This window comes from Bos javanicus, chromosome 5, assembly GCF_032452875.1.
Source record: "Bos javanicus breed banteng chromosome 5, ARS-OSU_banteng_1.0, whole genome shotgun sequence".
In the NCBI taxonomy this organism is placed as follows: Eukaryota; Metazoa; Chordata; class Mammalia; order Artiodactyla; family Bovidae; genus Bos; species Bos javanicus.
Window position 1 is genome coordinate 84,387,548 of NC_083872.1, and position 24,193 is coordinate 84,411,740.

Genomic DNA, 24,193 nt, shown 5'->3' on the forward strand with positions numbered 1-24,193 from the left:
CTCCTGTGTGCTGTTTGTGGCTGTACAGCATGTAGCTCATTGTGTTCTTTGCTTAAAGTGTCTATGATTTGCTTTCTTATTTAAAAGCAGCATTTATTACTAGGAATTCCAAGGAAAACAACAGAAAGGGTAAGACGAGAGATCTCTTCAAGGAAATTGGAAATATCAAAGGAACATTTCATCTAAAGACGGGCACAATAAAAAACAGAGATGGTAAAGACCTAATATAAGAGATCAAGAAGAGATGGCAAGAATACACAGAAGAACTAGTACAAAAAAGATCTTAATGACGGATAACCATGGTGCTGTAGTCTCTCACTCAGAGCCAGACATTCAGGAGTGTGAAGTCAAGGGGGCATTAGGAAGCATTCCTGTCAATAAAGCTAGTGGAGGTGATGGAATTCCAGCAGAGCTATTTCAAACCCTAAAAGATGATGATATTAAAGTGTTGCACTCAACATGTCAGCAAATTTGGAAAACCCAGCAGTGGCCACAGGATTGAAAAGGTCAGTCCTCATCCCAATTCCCAGGAAGGGTAGTATTAAAGAATGCTTGAAACACCAGACAATTGCACTTATCTCCCATGTAAGGTTAGACTAGAGATCGCTTATAATAAGGTTATATTCAAAATCCTCCAAGCTAGGCTTCAGCATTATGTGAATCAAGAACTTCCAGGCGTTCAAGCTGGATTTAGAAAAGGCAGAGGAACCATAGATCAAATTGCCAACATCCACTGGATCATAGAGAAAGCAAGAGAATTCCAGTAAAACATCTACCTCTGTTTCATTGACTATGCTAAAGCCTTTGACTGTGTGGATCAAAGCAAACTGTGGAAATCTCTTTAAGAGGTGGGAATACCAGACCATCTTACCTGTCTCCTGAGAAACTTGTATGTGGGTCAAGAAGCAACAATTAGAACCCTGTATCGAACAACTGATTGGTTCAGGATTGAGAAAGGAGTATGATAAGGCTGTTTATTGTCAGTCTACCTGTATATTTAACTTATACACAGAGCACATTATGCAAAATGCTGGGCTGGATGAACTACAAACCGGAATCAAGATTTCCTGGAGAAATTTCAACAAACTCAGATATGCAGATGATGCCACTCTAATGGCAGAAAGCAAAGAGGAACTAAAGAGCCTCTTGATGAGGGTGAGGGAGAGTGAAGGGGTGAAGTTTAAGCCAGCTTAAAACTCAACATTAAAAGAATTAAGATCATGGCATCTGGTCCCATCATTTCATGGCAAATAAAAGGGAAAAGGTGGAAGCAGTGACACATTTCCTCTCCTTGGGTTCTAAAATCAGTGTGGATGCTGACTGCAGCCATGAAATCAGAAGACGATTGCTTCTTGGCAGGAAGCTATGACAAACCTAGACAGTGTGTTAAAAAGCAGACATCACTTTCCCGACAAACGTCTGTCTAGTCAAGGCTATGTATGGTCTTTCCAGTAGCCATGTACGGATGTTAGAGCTGGACCATAAAGAGGGCAGAGCACCAAAGAATTGATGCTTTTGAACTGTGGTGCTGGAGAAGACTCTTGACTGTCCCTTGGACAGCAGAGACCAAACCAGTCAATCCTAAAGGAGATCAACCCTGAATAGTCTGGAAGGACTGATGCAGAAGCTCCAATACTTTGGCCACCTGATGCAAAGAACTGATTGATTGGGAAACACCCTGATGCTGGGAAAGACTGAAGGCAGAAGAGGGAGACAGAGGATGAGATGGTTGGATGGCATCACTGATTCAATGGACAGGAGTTTGAGCAAACTCCAGGAAATGGTGAAGGGACAGGGAAGGCTGGTGTGCTGCAATCCCTGGGGTTGCTAAGAGCTGGACATGGCGACTACACAACAATAAAATCCCAATTCACTTATTTTTCACCAGCAGTTGCAAGAAACTTGTAAATATTGACTTGGCATAAACAGAGGTGAGTTTGTATTGTCCATCTTCTCTTCACTTCTTTTCATTCTAGACCAGTCAGACCTTTCCATCATCTTGGGCATGTTCTCATAGCAGATGAATCAAAGTGGTGAATGTAGAACAGAAAGTGAAGTATAAATGTGGGAAAACAGGCCTTCACCATTCCAGAGGAAGAGACTGGGGTGGTTAAATTAGGTGCTGCAAGGAGCTTTCCCCCAAACCTCATCATTGTCACAGGAAAGGCTGCAGGGGATGTGTACTGGGAGGGGCTCCCTGAAGGCCCATCTCTCAAATGTATATTCTCTGTGTCTTTATTCTCTCCCTTCCCTGCCTCCTGTCCCCAGCTTTTCCCTTCAGCAAACAGAACAGAGTACTTGGACTACTCATCATTGAGACCCACAATACCATTTCCACCCTTTCATTTAAGGATGCAAACCGCTGTCAAACACCTGGGGTTTCTTGGATTCCTTTTTCCCTTCTCCACCATTTAAACATCATATCCTTTGCTACTACTTCAGATGTTCATCATCTGTTTGTTTCTCTTCTCTTGATGCATAGTAGGTGCTCAATAAAACTTGTTACTGACTACACCCTAACAGCCTTCTTAGTTCAGTATACCGGACACCTGCAGAGCTCGTAAATGGTCCTTCTTGCCAAGAGTCTTGACCCTTCTGGCAGTTCTCCATGATGCCAGTCAGAAAGATCTCTCTAATATGCTAATCCGATCACTTCATTTCCATGCTTAAGACTCCTTCGTGGCCCTAAGGATAAAGTCTAAACTTCCAGGGCAACCCAGGCCCTTCAGGATGGATTCCTATCTCCTCTCTTAGCCTTTCCAGCCTTTTCATCATTCTGTGTGGGCGGCCCTCTCCAGTTTACATCATCCCCTCTGGGGCTTGCCAACAACCTGGGTTGGGGTGAAGCCCTCCTTTAGTGATGGTCATTAGACTATAAACCTCCTTGAGGTGCAAAACAGATCATATTAACTTCAGTCCAGTGTCTGGCCAACAGCAGAGGCTCTCTGAATGTCTGTAGAAAGCATGCATGTGCCCAGCACGTTCATGTCTGTTTTATTGAACTCTGCTGGTCCTTCCTTAGGGAGGCAGCACAAACACGTGGAGTGGACAGCAGGTAAGGAAGACAGGACGGAAATTAAAATTCTAAAAGCCCTCCAAACTAAGACATAGAATAATTTACACTTTGAATTACTACTCCTCATTTCTCTTTGCTTTTATAACATACTATTATTCATATGTATAGTTTCATGATCAAGATCTAACTTCTACTTATAAAAAATATAAAGATCATTTATATACTTCCATATTACTTCCTAGGTGGCCCTAGTAGGAATCTGCCTGCCAATGCAGGAGATGCAACAGATGCAGGTTGAATCCCTGGGTCAGGAAGATCTCCTGGAGGAGGAAATGGCAACCCACTCCAGTATTCTTGCCTGGAGAATCCCATGGACGGAGGAGCCCTACAGTCCATGGGGCCACAAAGAGTTGAACACGAGCGAGCACACACACACAGATGTTACTTTCACATTAATAAGCGATTAGGGACTTTCCTGGCAGTCCAGTGGTTAAGGCTCTTTGCTAAACCAGGAGTCGGACGAGACAGCACACACACGCATGCACAGATCAGACACGACTGAGTAGGATGCACAGGTAACCTAAGATCCCCCATGTCAAGCAGCGCAGTCAAAAAAATAAGGTGGTTAAAGTGTAGAAGCTGGTTACTGTATAACTGATTACGCAGTTTTATCATGGGATACAGGAAAGTACCTCAGTATCTGGAAGGACTAAATTCAAGGGCCCTGTGAACTACTTATGAGTTACCTAAAGTTCCGGGATGGTGGAACACACCTCCTACTGTGCCCATCATGCCAGGTGGGAAGTCCTGAATTGTTCTTTCTCTTCCTTTCACTGGTGGTTTTAAAGAGATTTGGGAATACAGAGCTACAGTAATACATAATTTTTCTTTTACTTTTGAAATAAAAGCGAGGCATATTAGTTTAATTCAGTTTCACTTAGATGAAGCAGCTGTCTTGGCAGCAAGAGGTAATGCCTTACCTATAATAATTAACATTACTTTTAGAAAAATGTAACTCTGTGTCACTGCTAGGCAGACCTTTTCTCTTGGGCATTTTTTTTTTTAAAGGAAATAAAATTATGTTTTAAAATATTAAAGAAACAAGCCAGCAATTGTAATGCCCCAGTGAATCCTGAAAATTTATTATTTGGGAGAATATCAGATATTGATCCTTTGTTTTACAGCTCATGATAATTATCAGAAAATATACATTTTGAAATGACAGTCAAAAGAAAAGAAATAATTACATATAATACAGATTACAGGTATTTTACTTGTACATAAGCAAAGCAGTACTAAAAGCATACTTATGGGTTCATAGTAGGTGAACATGGCAATTTTCTGTTTAAAGCTGCAGCAACTCAAATCCTCTTCGGGTCAATAAAGAAAGACAGATTGAGAAATACATTTAGGGCTTATCACTGCGTCTGGCTGTAAACCTATTTTTTTAACCTTTCCCCTCCCCCCATATATATATGTATATACTTTATTGCCTTTATATTTCTGCTGGTTTAATATAATTAGTATACTAAATAGTTATCTGCATTTATTTGGTTTCTAAAAATATATAAAATGCATTGGAATAGAGCTCCTGCAGCTTTCAAGCAGTCACTGTCCTGGCATCGAAAGCTTATTCTGGAAACGTAAAGCAGCAATACTGAATCAATAGTGATTGTTTTGTCTTCTCCATACAGCTGATGGCCTTCAACCCAAACTGAAAAACACTGCAGCAAACAGCATAAACATGCAACTTAAAAAAAAACTGACATAATATAAAAGTAAGACTTAACGAGCTAAATTTTAATACCATATGGACTAATAAAGACAACTTTAGGTAGAAGAGGGATGCGAGCACAGCACTGTTATTTACATATAAATTAAGGCCCAATTTTTCCAAGGCAATGTACACAGGGAACCGTCCATCTGCTCATGCCCTTTGCACACCTGAAGTCAAGAGTTTTTTTTTCCTTTTCCATGTTACTTCCTCAATCTGTTATTATAGTTCTAACTTGGAAAGGTGTTCACAGAAGTGGATTTAAATGACGTTTCTTTTCTTGAAAGGCCACTTTGCTCTTATTCACAAAGAAAATATTCTTTTAGTGCAGGTACAACACGTATTTATGTTCTGGAAGCGAGTGCTTTTTTGTTCTTCTTACACATTGTTAATATTCACATTTCACACCGTAAGTTCTGTGTTTTTACTATCTTAGTCTTGTTTTAGCTCTCATCTACAGTTAATCTGAACTACAGAAATTGATGACTAGCTCAGTGATGGCTGAGGGAATTAATTAATTGGGTAACTCCTATTAACACCAACCGAAATCTCACATATAAATTCCCCATGCATCAGGGAAAAAAAAAAAGCTAACCAAAATATTTCATCAGAAAAAAAAAGGACTGAGGCAACCCACTACAGATCATTCTCTGAGGATGACAAACACTCCAAAGGGTCAAATATACTAATAGTATTTTAAATTATCCCTTGGTAAGGAAAAAAAATCTTCTAATGTACTTAATACCTGTAGAAAATCACAATAAAACAACTTTCAGTGTAATAATAATTAAAAAAACTTATAATCTAATTTAGTATTCAGAAACTGAATATTCCCCCAGATGCAAAATTTTCTATTTAGCATTTTTGCATACCAGTGCCCACTTCCCCTCTCTGAAATATATCCAAAGATGTGGTACCTAATCTAACTCATTATATTTACAATAGATAAAAATGATCAGAAATAGACTAAGATATTTTTAAGATGTTCTAGGGAGATGAGTTTTCTTTCCTCTATTTTAAAAAAAGGCTTAGAAAAGATTTCTTAGAGATGTACTTCCAGAAGTTATATAACTGATTAAAAAGTACAGTTGCTCATTGTATTAATCAAATTCACATTTATATAATCTTCTTATCTAGGAAATAGTATTTCTATCTGTAATTAGGTCTGTGAAGATTATTTGGCAGCTTGAAAATTCAGATGAACTGTCAGGATCCGGCCAGCCTTTCTTTAAAGTTATTAGGTTAATGCTGATAATAATTGACAACAATTGAGTTGGATCCTGACTTTGTGTTTTTCATGGTATGCCCAGGCATCTTTGCAATGAAAAATTGCAAAGTCTAATATGTCTTCAGTTTAACGTTTTGATTTAAATAGAATGTAATCAATTTATAAAAATTGTTTTTCTTTGTGAATAAGATCTCAATTCTCTGAACAACAATAACAAAATGACCCAGTATAGAATGGAACCTTTTAAAAATAAGGCATATATCGGGCATACATAAACCATTATTATCAGAAAATCTACAAATTATTTTGATTTTTTAATTCTAATTTTTAAATATATATAGATATGAAATAACTATTACAAACTGAGAGCAAATGTGTATAGGTTGTGGTTATTAGGTAAGAATCATTGATTTATCAAGTTTTTTTGAAAAACAGTATAATGGCAAGGTCAACTTGATAATTCTAAGAACCCAAAGAAAATATCTTTAGTTGAGGTCTGCCATTTAGCTGGACTAGAAAAGGCAACTATGCATTATTACTTTCAGTTCAGAAGCTTCTATATATTGTCATAGCCATTCTTAAAAATTTTCACTGGAAACCTAAATATAGCAGCATTCTTAGCATTCATTAAACCAAAAATAAGTCAAATATGTTTAAAACATCCAAAGTTGCCCTCATGCATAGCGAATAACTTACATCTTTTTATTGTTACCATGGCATTAATATACTAACCCACTGTTATTCTGTTGCATGTCAATAATACAGACAATATGTTTTCCTCAGAATTAAAAACTATTTTAAATTTTAGAATAAAGTCTAAATTATATTGTACCAAATTCTGATCAGAGGGAATGTAAAAATGGCTAGGTATCTGACCACATCCATCCAGATAATCTGGTGCATCTCAGTTAGGTCAGTACTCATGGGAAGGGTGTTGACTCATTTTTGGTTTTATAAATAAGAAAATATATGCACAAAGGGAGCTTCATGTCCTGTAAAAGTCGAACTGAAAATTAATGAAAATGAACACTGAATTTAACTTTATTTCCTTAGTAAAAAGTACCTAACTCCAATCTACTTTCTGTCTAAATGACTGGAGAAATTGCAACCGTTTATAATGTACACAGTAAATTATGTGCAAGCAATAACTTATCCAGGGTGCTTTCAGCAATAGACCATACATACAAAGTGGGTTATTTTAAAAAATATATCACTTAAAGCAACCTTCCTGAAAATATCCTCAGACATCTCTAATGTGTCTATTATGGCAACTCTGAGGATCCATGAGACTAAAATAAAAGGCAGGGCAGAAACAAAACACATCATGTTATGGGAAACCCCATGCCTGTTTGGAGAGATATTCAACAAGTATATTTTTATTCAACAGTGTCTGAAGCACTGCAAACATTTTAAACATATATATAAAATTTACTTCATGAAAATATTTCCATTTTTGTATGCGGTCATTCCTATGCTGGAAATACTGTAAAGGAAAGATTAAACTTCAGATTAAAAAGAAAACCTGAATTCTCTCACCTAATTAAGCAGTGGCTAGGATGGGTTCACAATGGCAGAGCATCCTATGACACTTGTGGAGCTGTAAATCAGCAATGCGTGGAGTCTGGCGACATGCACACAAAGTCATTATCACACGGTATGTAATGTAATTCAGTCACAGGATAAGTATTAATACAAAATATTAAAACATCAACATTCACTCATTAATTGATTACATGGAATAAATAAACTAAGTCAGTCACATATTTCTCTTCACTCTTAAGTCACGGTTTTATTTATGTATGCACACTGTATAATACTTTCCTAATGCTCTCAAAATGCTACAAATAAAAATGAAGGCTTGGCATTACAGCTGCTGGACAAAAACGTCAACACTGTGGACGTGTGAAAACACAGTTTCTTTGTTCTTTAGCATCAGTGCACAGGGTATGGCTCCAAGTGGTATGCAACTTAGGACAGAAAAAAGATACGGTGGCTTGTGAAACAGATCCTCTGTTCATCATTGGCACAAAATCAAAGGAGGAATAATCTTCACCGTCCTTGGTACCTTTACTGGATCTTCACCCTGAAGACAGGTAATGTTATACATATATGCCTTCAGGATTAAAACCAGATGAGATAGGATTCTGTAGAATACGCAGGTTACTGGGGAGCTGCCGAGAGGAGCCAGGCCGCTTCAGAGACCCGGACTGGAATGGTGCCTCTAAACAAGAAACAGAGAAAATCGTTTGATGTTTGCACCAGTGACCTGGATATGAGAAATTAGAACTCTCCCTGTTCTCAAGAACCAAGTGATACAGAGTAATGACTGCACCCCCATAGGTTCTAGGTGAGAGGACAGGCTGAGTCTGCTTGACCCTCTCAGTTGATAAAATAGTTTCCAGTCATCTGATGAGTTCATGATCTTTTGAAAACGGTGAGCACTGTGCCTCTCTTTCTGGGTTGCTCATATCATATGCATAGGCAGATTTAGAACTGTCTTTTAAATACCAGCACAAATTAATAACAAAGACTTTTAGGAGAGGAAGAAGGGGCTTTAGGAACAGAGAGAAGTTACCACTCAATTTAATAGACCATGGCTCACACATATTTCAGGAAAAGTTTGCAAGGAAACAGTTTAAAATTAATGATAGGATATCTACCCATCTAAGTAAATAAATAACATAAATATTATTGATTCTTCCCAGAAAAAATTTTCTTTAAGTGACCCAAGAATCAGCTTTGAGTAGTAGGAGAATGTTGCAACCAAATGTAAGCAGTTTATTCAAAGTTAACAGTGAACATCAAGTTTTGAAAAAATAGTTTCTCAAATCTTACCCCTTTCTATGTCTGCATGCAAGGCCTCCACTTCAATGGGTTCCGCTGGCAGAACGGTGACTTTCGTCCCTGTCTGCTGGATAAACTGCTGGAGGTTGACTTGCCGCAGCTCTTTGGTCAACTGCTCCAATTCTTGTTCTTTGTCCTAGACGGAAGTTAAATTTTTTCTAAAATTTGAGGATTCACTATTGGCCAGCTACAGACATCCTGGTCACTGTCTACCTGCTACAGGCTTAAATGTGGGATGCTCACTTTCACAAGAGTGCTTGTAACAAACCCGGTTTATATTGACATACTGGGCTGAGGAGGTCAAGCTCACTCTGAGGCATGGGCCAAAAAATAGGCAAGTAAAAGACAACAGCTTCTTCAGTTTGTGCTTTTAAATGTCATGCCTTCCTCTGCTAGGAGTACACTATGGACCTGATGAAATAAATCTTTGTCTACAGACTTTCATGAATAAAATACTGGATTCCATCTATCCCAGTGTTTACAGCAATCTTGCTAAGCTCTTCATAACTATACTTCCCCATTATCTACTTCATAATAAGTGTCAGTCAATCAGTTGTGTCTGACTCTTTGTAACCCCATGGTGTGTAGCCCATCAGGCTCCTCTGTCCATGGAATTCTCGAGGCAAGAATACTGGAATGGGTTGCCATTTCCTTCTCCAGGGGATCTTCCTGACCCAGGTATTGAACTCAGGTCTCCACACTGCAGGCAGATTCTTTACCGACTGAGCCACAAGGGAAGCCCATCTACTTGATGATATACAGCAAAATTAATAGTCATTTGGTTCATGAGATTTGGGCTCCTTGTTTTTTTTTAAACTGTTTTTAAGTTTTCATGAAATGCTTTACTGAGATTTATGTTAGAGCACAAGGAAAGCAAGATTTCCACTATGGGTTTTTAAATCCTTGACAAGCAGGTCTGTGAACTGAAGAGCTCTAAAGTAAGAAGACCAAGCTTGGATGGCCAGAAAGCTCCAAAAGCAAGGAGAGGCATTCTGTTATTCAAATGGACTTTCTTCTCTTTCCCTCTTAGGGCACTGTTAAGGAAAAGCAGCAGGGCCTCATCTAAGCTGGGTGAGTCTGAAGAACCAGTAAGGAGGGAAGAGAAAAGAGAAAGGAGTGGTGGTTTTTTGCTACTTTGAGTGTAGGGGGTACTTGGAGATATCTGAGTAATTTGATTCTCAGATACTTTTCACAGGAAGTGGGGTTTACTAATAACAATTTTCATAAATTAGTATGTAATATCAAGGCAATATTATTTCCAAATGTACCCTTAAGTGTCTAAATAAAGGGCTGACAGAGGATGAGAAGGTTGTATGGCATCACAGACTCAATGGATGTGAGTTTGAGCAAACTCCGGGAGATGGTGAAGGACAGGGAAGCCTGGCATGCTGCAGCCCATGGGGTTGCAAAAAAGTCGAACACGACTGAGCAACTGAACAGAACAGTACAATACTGACCAATCATAGGTTAACAACCTTCTATTACTGAGAAATTCCTGATTTTCCAAATTTTGGTGGTAGTTCTACCTCTTACCGTAATGAATTGCAGAGACAGGAAATCCTATCAGTTCTTCCTGAAACCTCAGCTTTCTCTGCTTGTGGAACTGTTCCTCCTCTAAAGCATCTCTTCTCAAACTCCAATGTGCACGGGTGCTATTTGGAGATGCTGTTACTACACACAGTCTGAATTTCTAACCATTGTGCCCTGAAGCCTCACGGTTCACTCTCTGATCCATGATTATAGAGCTTCTAAGCCAGCACTGTCCAAAAACTGAGCCCCTGAACACATGTGCTACTGAGCACTTGAAAAGAGGCCAAATATGACTAAAACAGAAATTTAACTTTATTTAATATTTTTAAACAGCTTTACTGAATATTATTTAACTTCAGTTTAAATGTAAGTAGCCAGGGACTTCCCTGGCACCACAGTGGTTAAGTGTGACTTCTGTCCCTGGTACGCCTCCTGACCAAAACACTAAAAATAAATAAATAAATAAAACAGAAGCAATACTGTAACAAACTCAAAAAGGACTTTAAAAATGGTCCACATCCCCCCCGCCAAAAAATCTTTAAAAAAAATGTTAAGTAACCATTTTATAATCAATTGTGTCTCCTCATTTCAGCTGTTAGAAACTGATACCTCTTTGCAACTCCCATAACATTTACCAGCACATTGTCTTTCCAAGAATAGGCATCCAAGAAATATAAGCTGAGTGATCGTGGTCTGAGTGTGAAATATAAACGTTCCTGTATGTGCTTTAGAGATGGGAAAAAGTCAGGGAGGAACCTGCCCCTCTGGAGAGGAGAGAAGACGTGGTTAGTAACAAAGGAGAGGCGATTACATACGCAGACAGCTAGCCACACAGCCTTTGTGAACCACTTCTCGGTGATCTCTTTAGCTTTGGTTTCCCTACCGTTAAAAGGAGGAGGTCAGATTCACTACCTCCTCATTAGTGTCCACACCTGCTCTGAGGTTCTCATCTCCTGTCTCCAATTACCTAGTGCTGCCACTACCACAGTTAAGAAAGCTGCTCTCATGGAAAAGGACCTGTGGCTCCAGCTCTCATCTTTGGTTTAGTCTCCTATCTTAGCATTGTCATAAGTCACAGAAATTCTAAGAAACTTATAAACCAAGGTAGGTTTCTAACTCTAAATGTAAGGGAAAATGAATAATCATTAAAGAAGATGCCAAAAGATATTCTTTTAAACAGATTAAAAAAAAACCATTCTTTTTATAAAAAGGTTCTTACCTGTAATCGTTTGGTGGCTTGGCCAAGAGATCTTTCCACAGCTTTAATACCATTTTCCAGCCTTAGACTCTGCTGGCCTTGAATGTCAATTTCCCCTCTGACCTTACCGATCTTGCCTTTAACCTCTTCTTCATTTACTTGTGCCTCTTGGACTTCCCGTTGCAATTTTTCTGCTTCAAGACCACTTTCCATAGTCTGAATTTGAGCCAAATAGTCCTTTAACTTGCTTTCACATTCTGTTATTTTCTGTCTTATTTCTTGAAGTTGATCTTTCAGCTGTTTTTCATTTTCCTGTTCAATCTGTAATTCATTTTCCCAAAACTCTTCCTCTTCAATTTCTACATCATTTCTTTTGATCTTTTGCTCCAGGCGGACTATCTCCTCTTCAAGGTTAGAATTATATTTTTGCTCCCAAAATCGTATTTCTATTTCATTTGATTCTAGCTCTTTCTCAATGGATTGGAGCTTCTCCGTCTGCAAACGGATCAGCTTCTTCAACTCATCTGCGGTTGTTTTGCAGTTATTCAGCACCTTTTGCTTAAATTCAGTTTCTTTACCTTTTCCAAAAATGTCCATTAATCCTTTGGCACCTCCTGTAAATGTTAATGATTTCCTTTTAGGTTCTCTCCTTTTGATTGTTTTGTCAATCTGAGGCCTCAGTTTAGCTAAGGGGGGCAAACTCTGCCTGTACAAAGTCCTTTCAGGAACTCGAGCCACACTGTCCGACGTGGGTCGCTCACTGAGAGATGGCCCTGTGCGACGTAAGATCAGCTGTACGTCGCTAGCATACTGCCCCCACTTGTTTAAGGATATGATAGGGTTTTCATGAGGTGCTAGGTGCCTTTCAGTATCTCTCCACTTTTCTATAAGCGTGTACCTTCCAGTTCGACCTAGATAAAAAAGACAAAAATAAATTTTCAAGATGAGATATGTAATAGCTAAAATAATGCCTCCAAACAGAGGACCTATTGGATAATTGTGTTTTCTCAGTAAGTATCACATTCCAGTCTATGATGCCTTTAAAAACTTCACTCGAAGATACTGAACTCCTTAAGATATGTAACACATAAAATATGGGATGTGAATTGCATATACCCTTCAGACTTGCTTTAGAAAATCATCTTTATACTTTAAACCTCAATGAGAATCTTAACCTATCTTCCTGTCTGACTGCCCCGACCTCGTTTGGGGCAAGACCTCCTGTTGAAACTAAGGAGATCACTAGAGAGTTCTGCTGGAAGCCAGGACCTGGTTCCAGGAACCAGGAAGGACTTCAGAACTCGAGCAAATGTCTACTTGGTGAATCCCGCTAATTTCCCTGCACATCAGGACTTGGGAAGCTTGGGGCCCCTGTTTCTCCTCCTGAAGGGAGACATGGAGCCAATGGAGCACCTGCTACTCAGCTAACAGGCATTGGACAGGCCTTTCCTCTGCCCTCACCTTCCTGTACACCTGTGGCAAATTAAAAAAAAAATCACCTCAATGAAAACAACCCTTCAAAACAATTTCATATAAAAAGTGGGACCTGAAGAGAAGTCCTGTTCACTTTTGATAAATAATAACTTCAAAGAGTCTTTAAAAAAAAATTAACAAGGCAGAATGATACTATTAAAGAACAAAAATAGAATAAAATTATATTTATACTAAAATATACTGAATATAACAGTAATTATGGAAGATAAACATTCAGAAGACTTTCTGTCACTAGTTTGAATACACTTCCTAAATATTTCCATTTAAGATGTGTGGGTCAGATGGATATTAATTTGTGAAAAATGTCCATTAGACATCTGAAACTAATGTTATATATCAATGAAAGTGAAAGTTGCACAGTCATGTCTGACTCTTTACAAGCCCATCAACTGTAGCCTGCCAGGCTCCTCTGTCCATGGAATTCTCCAGGCCAGACTACTGGAGTGGGTAGCCATTCCTTTCTCCAGGGGAATGTTCCCAACCCAGGGATCGAACTCAGGTCTCCCTGAGCCACCGGGGAAGCCCCTATATATTAATGATATCTCAATTTTAAAAAGTATCCATTAATAGTTAGTATTATTACCAGAAAACCTCACCCTGCCATCTAGCAATTATAATACTGGCATATACACTACAGATTTATTTTTTGTGTTTTCTTTTTTAATTTCATGAACTTCTGGACCAGTAGCAGTATTTCCTCAACTACTGGTCCAATAAATGGAAGTCTGGATATGTCACATATGAACATCCACATATGCAATTCAAAAGCTGAAAAATGACATTGCTCTAAGTATATGTGTATGATCTTCTTTAAGGAAACCTGAATTTTGGATGCAGCTGAAAACTTGGAAGATTTGAAAGCAAACAGACTGGAGTTTTAATTTTGGGTAAATTACTGAATGGATGAGCAGCATTCCTTCACTTCTACAATGGGGAGGGCAGGAGCACCTCACAGGTTCTGACAGTCAGTGTGTGTGTCCAACTCTTTGTGATCCCATGGACTGCAGCCCGCCAGGTTCCTCTATCCATGGGATTTTCCAGCCAAGAATACTGGAGCAGGTTGCATTTCCTACTCCAGGGGACCTTCCCAACCCAGGGATCGAACCCACGTCTCTGTGCCTCCTGCACCGGCAGGCGGATTCTTTATCACTGGCGTCATTAGTTGTTACTATTATCGAAATACCTGGGCAAACAAGGAGACTGAAATGTCTTTGCACCCTGGATTTGGCTTTCTGGAATAAAAATGTTCTAAGATTTTCAGGTTAAAAATGACTGTAATTACCCGCAGAAAAACCACATGACCAATCTTCAAGGTTACACTCGCCCCACATGCATGCACTGCTTCAAAGACCACAGCACTGTGTGTTCCTGGCTCCAGTGTCTGTCAGCGACTCTTATTTAGGATCTCTCTCCTGCCACCTGGACCCCATGTCCTCACCAGTCTATACGAAGGGTTAGATAAGACCAGTAGAATGTTCTCTAATCCTACCAGGCCATGAAGCGTCTTTAAAAAGAAAACTGAATAATTACACTGTATGAACGAAATTAAAAAATTTAAGGCCTGTAACTGAGTCATACTTATATATAAAGCTGATTCTTCCAATGCTTAATGGTACTGCTACTCCATGAGAATGCCTTGGTAGATTATTTAATATTACTTTTACTGCCAGCTTTTCCTTTCTCTTAAATAATGCATATTTAGTGCAATTAGGCAAAAAAAAAAAAAAAAAAAAAAATACATCCAGCAACATAAAAAAGCTTTTTAAGAGGTAAATGAATTAATACTTTGATTTTATTATAGAAATTGGGTTTTAGATAGTTTATGTAAGAGTTAAATCCCATAATCATTGTTTTTAATACCTATTCTTGGCAAGGTCTTACAGAATCTGAATACTTCATTTAGACAGATTCCAATTCTTCCTGCAGAACTCCTTTTAGTGCAGTTTATTAAATGGATACATTTAGTTCTACCTTGTATACTATCTCAATGTAGCCTAAGACAAATAAAAAGGAATATCTATCTATCTGTGGCATTTGTAGTTTAAAGCTTTTGGCTACCTGGGTCTGAATGCTATAATCTGTAATGAAAAATAAAATACTGGCTACACTTTAGAAGAGTTGAAGCAATTGAGTATAATCCCAAGAATCATTAACTTCATATAATGAGGAAAATCACAAAGTGATTTTAGTGCATTAGGGGAATCTCATTGTATGAGTGACATCATTAAAAGGAGTAACAAATGACTTTTCACCTAATTTAAAGCGGAATACATGACTATGAAGTAATATGAAGTTTTAGAAATATATACCCAAATATATACTCAAATATTCAAATATGAGTCATCCAGAAGCATTATGCCCTTATTTCAACCATTTAAAAAGAGTGGCAACTATTGTTTTAGAAACAATTTTAGGAAATTTCTTAGAGACAAAAAGTAAAATCATTTAAAAGTGTCACATCTTATTATTTATTCAACAAATATACACTGAACAGACATTTATCAGAAATAGTGTCAGGCCATGAGAATATATTCAATTAAACACCCTGATTATAAACGCTCTGCAGAAATTTTAGTTTTAACTGACATTTGATTTTTTCTCTAGCATCAAATTCTCCTTACTCCAAATATGAATAATGTATGTTCTTCAAAAGAACATGACAGAGACCTAGTACTGATTTCTTATGAATTTAATGCTAACATATCCTCCTGTTTCTGGACATATTATAAGTAATTTCAGTTAACATCGGACTTATTCTATATCTGTAGTGAAAAATCTATGCTGTCTGACTCAGTTTTTCTGACAATACTTTGCCCCTTGAGTTATAAACATTTTGAAATTAGTTAGTGAACCTAATTAATTCATTCCGTAACGGTTTAGAATTCTTACAATAAACATTGCTCTGTAACAGAACTTATATTGTATCATATATATAAATACACACACACACACACATATTCACATATGGTCTCTTCCCTGGTGGCTCAGGTGGTACAGAATCTGCCTGCAATGCTGGAGACCTGGGTTCAATCCCTGGGTTGGGAAGACCCTCTGGAGAAGGGAATGGCACCCCCATGGGATTTCCCAGGCAAGAAAACTGGAGTGGGTTGCTTCACAGAGGGATCTTCCTGACCCAGGAATCAAACCTGAGTCTCCTGCACTGGAAGGCGGATTATATACATATATATATATATATTTATATAATATATATTATATAAATTTCCTAGTGATATATGCAAGTATTCTGCAAATTTGTCAGTCATTTTCTATAGGTCCTGCATGCAGCTATTAAGGTAACTCACCATAGAGTATTTCTTATGATGACAATGACACAGTATAACCTGGCAGCTAGCTGTGCTTTCAACACATTGTTATTCATTCACAGTATATCTTTCCAGTGTGTTGATGAGACTATCACATAATCACAGAATTATTGCATATTAATTTAGGACTTAGGGTTTTATTACAAACTTACTACCATTAAAAATAATGAACATTTATTGATTTCATAATGATTAACATTGAGTATGTCCCCTATACGCTAGGCTTTGTGTTGGTTACTTTACATAAATAGTATTAACCAAAATAACAGCTAACACATCAATATAAACCACTAAGTTTTGGGGGATTGTTTATTAATGCAGCGTAATCTTACCCATCCTGACTGATGCATGTTGTGAATTACATGTGTTCCCATTCGTTAAAATCTTTTAGGGATGTGGAAAATATAGAAGATACTTAGAATTATGGCTGATACACTATACTATTGCTATAAATATAAAAACTGTAAAAGATGATCTTGGTTATAAAAAAGCCATATATTTTACTACTAAGGATTTTTAGTTTTTGCTTCAATGTAATTCATTGTAATTCAATGTAATTGAATGTAATAGTCGGTAACTATATTTTCTAACAGTTGTCCACTGGGATTATAGAGGATATAAATAACACAGTATAACAGTAGTTAACAGTGGGGTTCTTGAACCAGACTTCTGTTTTGATCCCAGGATGCTCCTTACCAGCTACTGGAGCTTGGGCAAGTCATTTAAGATCTCTGTGCCTTGCTCCATCACCTCCAAAACAGGGGTCAAACAGGGCTCTTCTCATAAGACTGTTGTGAGGGTTAAATGATGTGGAAAATTTAATTCCCAATTCAGTAGTGAAAAGTGAGACTTTAACTATGAAGCTTTATGGAGAGTGAAATCTTTTTTTTAAAGCTCATCTGTAGGTACACAGAAAGAACTGCTTGTAATGTTTACTTCTAGGAAGCAAGGTCATGAGCCATTCTTTTACCTTCCCTGTGTTTTGCTAAATTTCAAAACAGTCTACAATAGATAGTGCCACTTTGTAAGCAGATACAAAATTAACCAATTCATAATTTTCTAGAATTGATCATTTATATATGAAATTAAGAGTTAAATGTGATACATTATTTTCTTTACCTTCTCAAGGATCATATAACCTTACGGATGAATAGGACATTAGGTGGTCACCAAGTTCAGTCTGTACTGTACAGTTCAGCCTGCACCAATTGCAACCAAGTTCACAGAGCCTTTAAAAAATTCATTCATTTATTCTCAAGTATGTATGAGTGTCTACTACATGGTTTTAAGCTATGGCAATAAAGAATAAGCAAACAGTGGCAGGCAATACACAGCACGTGGATGAATGAATGTAGGTCTACTGTCTGTTATCCAACAGCTTTAAGGTCAGATATGCTAAAAATTAAGAATTTTTTGGATGACAGAAAGGTAGCAGAGTGCTATCCTGCAAGTCCACAGTCAAACATATTGAAAATTCTTAAGTAAAATATATCAATTTCATGCCAAATTGAATAAATATAGATTAAAAACAGCCTCAGCTTCATATCAAATCAGACCAGTTTTTACTCCCAAATGAGTTCAAGGTATACAGGTATGGCTAACAAACTAACTATGATTAAATTTTAGGGTTTCAGAATTTTTTAGGTTTCAAAAATGTGGATAATGGATTGTGGCCTATAGGTAATGTATTGGGGTACAATAGAGAAAAATAAGAGTACAGCAGATGGGGAGTATGCGCATGTGTGTGGCTATGTGTGCGCAGGTGTGCATGGATGGGCAATCAGGGAGGGGCTCCGGGATAAGATGGCATTAAGAAACAAAATGAAAAGCGACCCACAAATTGGGAGAATATATTTGCACATGATGTGACCAAGAAGGGATTAATTTCCAAAAGTTACAAACAGCTCATGATGCTTAACAGCATCAAAACAAACAACCCAGTCAACCAGCAGGCAGAAGATCTAAACAGACATTTCTCCAAAGAACTTATACAATAGGTACATGAAAGGTGTTTCATATGGCTAATGATTAGAGAAATGCAAATCAAAACTACAAGGAGATATCACTTCACACCAGTCAGAATAACTATCATCAAAAAATCCACAAATAATAAATGATGGAGAGGTTGTAGAAAGAAGGGAACCCTCCCACCCTGTTGGGGGGTATGTAAATTGGTACTGACACTCTGGAGAACAGTATGGAGGTTCCTTAAAAAACTAAACAGAGAGCTACCACATGACCCTGCACTCCCACTCCTGGGCATATATCTGGAGAAAAACATGATCTAAAAGGATACATGCACCCCAGTGTTCACTGCGGCACTGTTTACATTAGCCAAGACAAGGAAGCAACCTAAATGTCCACTGACAGAGGAATGGATAAGGAAGATGTGGTACATGTATATAATGGAATATTACTCAGCCATTAAAATGAAATAATGCCTCTTGCAGCAACATGGATATACTAGAGATTGCCATACTGAAAGAAGTAAGTCAGAGAAGGAGAAATATCCTATGACAACTCTTATACATAGAATCTAAAAAGAAATGATACAATTGTACATACTGTTATATTTAAAATGAATAACCAACAAGAACCTACTTACTGTATAGCTCAGGGAACTCTGCTCAATGTTATGTGGCAGCCTGGATGGGAGGGGAGCTTGGGGGAGAATGGATACATGTATATATTTGGCTGAGTCCCTTTGCTGTTCACCTGAAACTATCACAACATTGCTAATCAGCTGTGAAAGTGAAAGTCGCTCAGTTGTGTCCGACTCTTTGCAATCCCATGGAATTCTGCAGGCCAGAATACTGGAGTGGGTAGCCTTTCCCTCCTCTAGGGGATCTTCCCAACCCAGGGATCGAACTGGGGTCTCCTGCATTGCAGGTGGATTCTTTACCAACTGAGCTATATTCCAATACAAAATAAAAAGTTAAAAGAAAAAGACCCAGTGCTAGCCAAAAATAAATAAGTAAATACAATTATTAAAAAATATTTTTAAAAAGATGACATTTAAGCAGTGAGCCAAGGAAGTGAATTTGGAAGATATCTGGGTGCACAGTATTCTCAGCAGGGAGAGGAACAGATACAAAGACTAAGGCAGAAATGTCTGATATATTTAAGAGGAAAGCAATCAACAGTGAGTGAGATTGTGGGTAGAGCAGGGATTCTTATAGGGTGCTGAAGACCAGTGCATGGACTTTAAATTTTTCTGAGTGAGTCTGGTGACTATTAAAGGGTTTTGAGCAGAACACTGATGATAATGTGCATTTTCAAAGTATTACTTTAAATAAATCTGTTGAGAATAGGCTGGAGGGGATCAGAATGATACAGGGAAATGAGCTGGAAAGCCACTGCAAAAATCTGAGTGAGTCATGATGGCGGCTTATATCAAGCGTTAGTGGCTATGGGGAGGAGCAACATGATTCTGGATATACACTGAAGGTAGTGTGGGCAGGACTTGTTGATGGATTAGTTATAAGGCACTAGAGCAGGAAAAGAATCAAAGATTAATACAAATTTTATTTGTATTTATTTAATTAATACAAATTAAATACAAAATTTATTAATACAATTAATAAAAATTGTAATCAATACAATTAATACAAATAATCAAAGATAATACAAAGATTTTAGATCTAATCAATTAAAGTGTTACTGGTCTGCAATTCTGGGCTCAGCCCCTCGTCTCTGAGGTGTGGGTGGGGTCATTGTGACCTCAGCAATATGTGAACTGTGAACTACCATTTGTTCAAGCTGGTTTTAGAAAAGGCAGAGGAACCAGAGACCAAATTGCCAACATCCACTGGATCATTGAAAAAGCGAGAGTTCCAGAAAAGCATCTATTTCTGCTTTATTGACTATGCCAAAGCCTTTGACTGTGTGGATCACAACAAACTGTGGAAAATTCTGAAAGAGATGGGAATACCAGACCACCTGATTTGCCTCCTGAGAAACCTGTATGCAGATCAGGAAGCAACAGTTAGAAATGGACATGGAACGACTGGTTCCAAATAGGAAAAGGAGTACGTCAAGGCTGTATATTGTCACCTTGCTTATTTAACTTCTTTGCAGAGTACATCAAGAGAAATGCTGGGCTGGATGAAGCACAAGCTGGAATCAAGATTGCCAGGAGAAATATCAGTCACCTCAGATATGCAGATGCCACCACCCTTATGGCAGAAAGTGAAGAGGAACTAAAGCGCTTCTTGAAAGTGAAAGAGGAGAGTGAAAAAGCTGGCTTAAAGTCAACATTCAGAAAACTAAGATCATGGCATCCAGTCCGATAACTTCATGGGAAATAGATGGGGAAACAGTGGAAACAGTGGCAGATTTTATTTTGGGAGGCTCCAAAATTACTGCAGATGGTGACTGCAGCCATGAAATTAAAAGATGCTTATTCCTTAGAAGGAAAGTTATGACCAACCTAGACAGCATATTCAAAAGCAGAGACATTACTTTGTCAACAAAGGTCTGTCTAGTCAAGACTATGGTTTTTCCAGTAGTCGTGTATGGATGTGAGAGTTGGACTATAAAAAAAGCTGAGCGCAGAAGAATTGATGCTTTTGAACTGTGGTGTTGGAAAAGACTGTTGAGAGTCCCTTGGACAGCAAGGAGATCCAACCAGTCCATCCTAAAGGAGATCGGTCCTGGGTGTTCATTGGAAGGACTGATGTTGAAGCTGAAACTCCAATACTTTGGCCACCTGATGTGAAGAGCTGACTCATTTGAAAAGACCCTGATGTTGGGAGAGATTGAAGGCAGGAGGAGAAGGGGACGACAGAGGATGAGATGGATGGCATCACCGACTCAATGGACATGGATTTGGGTAGGCTCTGGGAGTTGGTGATGGACAGGGAGGCCTTGTGTGCTCCAGTTCATGGGGTTGCAGAGTTGGATACAAATGAGCAACTAAACTGAACTGAGGAGGCCCTTGGGCTCCTTTGGCCCCACCACAGTGAAGGCAGGACCTGCAAGGCGAGGGAAGAAGTGAAGGTCATGAGGCAGGTCTGTGAGACCTTGTCCAGGGTTCTGCAGAGAGCCCCTTGATGGCCTTTGGGGCTCGGCCTGCAGTCTAAGGTGGGATGGGATGCAGGAGGGCCTGCCTGCTGATGCACATTTTATCTTTACTTCTTCCTGTTTTTCTTTCTTCCCCTTGCTCTTCCTTTAATATTACAATTAAAATTTTTTATTTGAAAAAAAAAAAAGCAAGCATCCTCATTTGTGGAGATAAGAAGGAAGAAATCTGAGGATGGGCAATAGATGGGACACAAAGCTTGGGTTTTGACATTTTTAGTCTAGATAGCAATTAGTCGTATTACTACAATAGCCAGTAGCCACTAGCCACATTTAAACTTTAATTAAACATTCAATTCCTCAGTTACACTAGCCACACTTCAAGTACGTAATAGCTGCATGTGGCTCAAGGCTACCGCACCGGACATGCAGGCACAGAACATCACCATCCTTGCAGAAAGGTCTAGGGGGCACCACTGTTCTAGAAACTCTTTTATCGAGCACCTGCTTCAGGAAAAGCAATGGTATAAGAACAAGCAGGACCTCCACACTTTGAAGGAACTTTCAGAGAAGAGAAATATTAACAAATAGTAAAACTAGAGTTCAGTATAAAATGTGTTTGTTTGAGAACTGATTCTGTTGGGACAAACTCTAAGAAATGTGGCTTCTTAGAACAGTCCATGCCACCTTGGGCCCCCAGCTCCAATCAACTTGTTTCTATTAAATGCTAGCTCTGTCTGGCCCACAAGAGCTTCCCTTGTGGCTCAGCTGGTAAAGAATCTGCCTGCAATGCGGGAGACCTGGGTTCAATCCCTGGGTTGGGAAGATCCCCTGGAGAAGGGAAAGGCTACCCACTCCAGTACTCTGGCCTGGAGAATCCCATGGACTGTATAGGCCAAGGGATCGCAAAGAGTCAGACATGGCTGAGCGACTTTCACTTTCACTGGCCCCAAATGAAAAAGATCTGAGGACAAGAAGTGGGAACAGAGAAAAACTCTGAATCTTCAGTACTTCCACTGGCACCAGGCAACAAAGCAGTAGGAATCAGAAAACCTCTCCCTTAGTCTCCTTGATTTCTTCCTCTTCTCTTCCTCTCTAATCTTTTGTAAGCTGTACTTTAAGTTCTAAGCTACTTGAGGGGAGATGTATCTTCTTTTCATATTTTTTGTTTGTGATTTTATCAAAGCAAATGCATTTTCTCAACTATAACTTGAGACAGATGAGTTGTCAAAGGTTTTCTGTTTCATGTACAATTTTAAGAAGCAGTTTGAATTCTGAAATAATGGCATTTCTGGGATAGTTTATGGGAAAACCAAGGTTGAATATTTATAATTGGGAATGTTTCAGAAAGCCCAGGGTGTACAGTGACCAAACACAGTGCACTCCTGCCAGGCAGTTTAATCACTTCACGCCAATTAAGTATGTCATGGTTTCATTTTTAGTTACTGTCTTATAATTTCAGAAAGTATTCGACTTCTACCACCCAAATATAACCTGTCAAATATCAGAGCATAAAGGATGTTCATCTATACTAGTAGATAACATTTAAAATCTTTCATCAAGGGACTTCTCTGGTGGTCTAGTGGTTGGGAGTTTGCCTTCCAATGCAGGGGCCATGGGTTCGATCCCTGGTCAGGGAACTAGAAGCCCACATGCTACAGGGCAACTAAGCCCATGCATTCCAACTATTGAAGCCTCGAACTTGGAGCCTGCGTGCTGCAAAGAAAGATCCTGCCTGCAGCAACCAAGAGCCGATGCAGCCAAATAAATATTTTAAAGGAATCTTTTATCAAATTATGGTTTGTCTTAAGCTCTTTTCTAGCTTAATTTGATTGATCAGAATTAACAACATTGAGTCAGAAACTGTTAACTGTTATATATATTTGCTGATTGCCAACTGTGTACATGTTTTTATATCTTGATGGTTTCCTGAAAGCAATTTTACCTATCCAGAAAAACTCAATAATCCCTAATCATATGTATAGTGCCCCTATATGAGGCAAATAAGTGGACTTAAACCCAAGAAGGTATTCTATAGGTTGCTTCACTATAAATTTTTTAGAAACATCTGCAGTTTTGCTCAGTCCATATGCTGCTATTAGTGTAACTAAACTTTTACTATGTGACACCACAGAGATTTCTCCAGGTGTTTGTTATGGCAGAAATTTCCCTAATTAATAAGTCCTCTATTATTTTTTTATAGTAGAAATAAGGTCAAAATACAGGAACATTTTCATTTAGTGTTTAGACTTGGAGTATCAATAACTCTCATGACAAGGGAGATAAATACCTAAGTGTGCATCAGAAGCATACTGAACATGAGGCTGAGAAAATCTCACGGTACAACAGAGGCGGGGATCAACAGTTGAATCATCTCTCAGGTGAATTCTAAATTCAATGAAGTATTTATGAATCAGAAAAAGGGTTGCTTAGCCAGGTATGGAAAAATGTCATAAAGCCTCTTGTACTCAAGTTGTCAACTTTTCAAAATAGTTCTGGCCTGAGTTACTGAGAAAGCAAAATTGGGGGATAGGTTCAGTTAAAGCTTCTTTTTAGCTTGTCCACAAACAAGTATCCTTTTTAGTCCAAACGGATAAACACACACCTGGTACATCTGGACAGTTTCACCTTGAAATTCTGTGTAGAGAACATGGCTACCAATTGAACAAAGGCAGCTTATTATAGTCTTCAACTACTCTGACTTTTCTAAAAACCACTGCTGCTGCTGCTGCTGCTAAGTCATGTCAGTCGTGTCTGACTCTGTGTG

General features: G+C 38.5%; 1 protein-coding gene across 6 annotated transcripts in view; it reads right to left on the reverse strand.

Moving 5' to 3' along the window:
* Positions 1 to 7,781: 7,781 nt before the first annotated feature.
* The window catches only part of RASSF8 (Ras association domain family member 8), a 132,784-nt gene continuing 116,372 nt past the window's right edge, over positions 7,782 to 24,193 (reverse strand). For all 6 annotated transcript variants that reach the window (XM_061417593.1, XM_061417589.1, XM_061417592.1 and 3 more), the window contains 3 exons: positions 11,612 to 12,501; positions 8,854 to 8,998; positions 7,782 to 8,239 (listed from right to left, as the gene is read on the reverse strand). In XM_061417593.1, the coding sequence (XP_061273577.1) occupies positions 8,118 to 8,239; positions 8,854 to 8,998; positions 11,612 to 12,501 (1,157 nt within the window). In that variant the 3' untranslated portion in view covers positions 7,782 to 8,117. The remainder of the gene's footprint in view (positions 8,240 to 8,853; positions 8,999 to 11,611; positions 12,502 to 24,193) is intronic.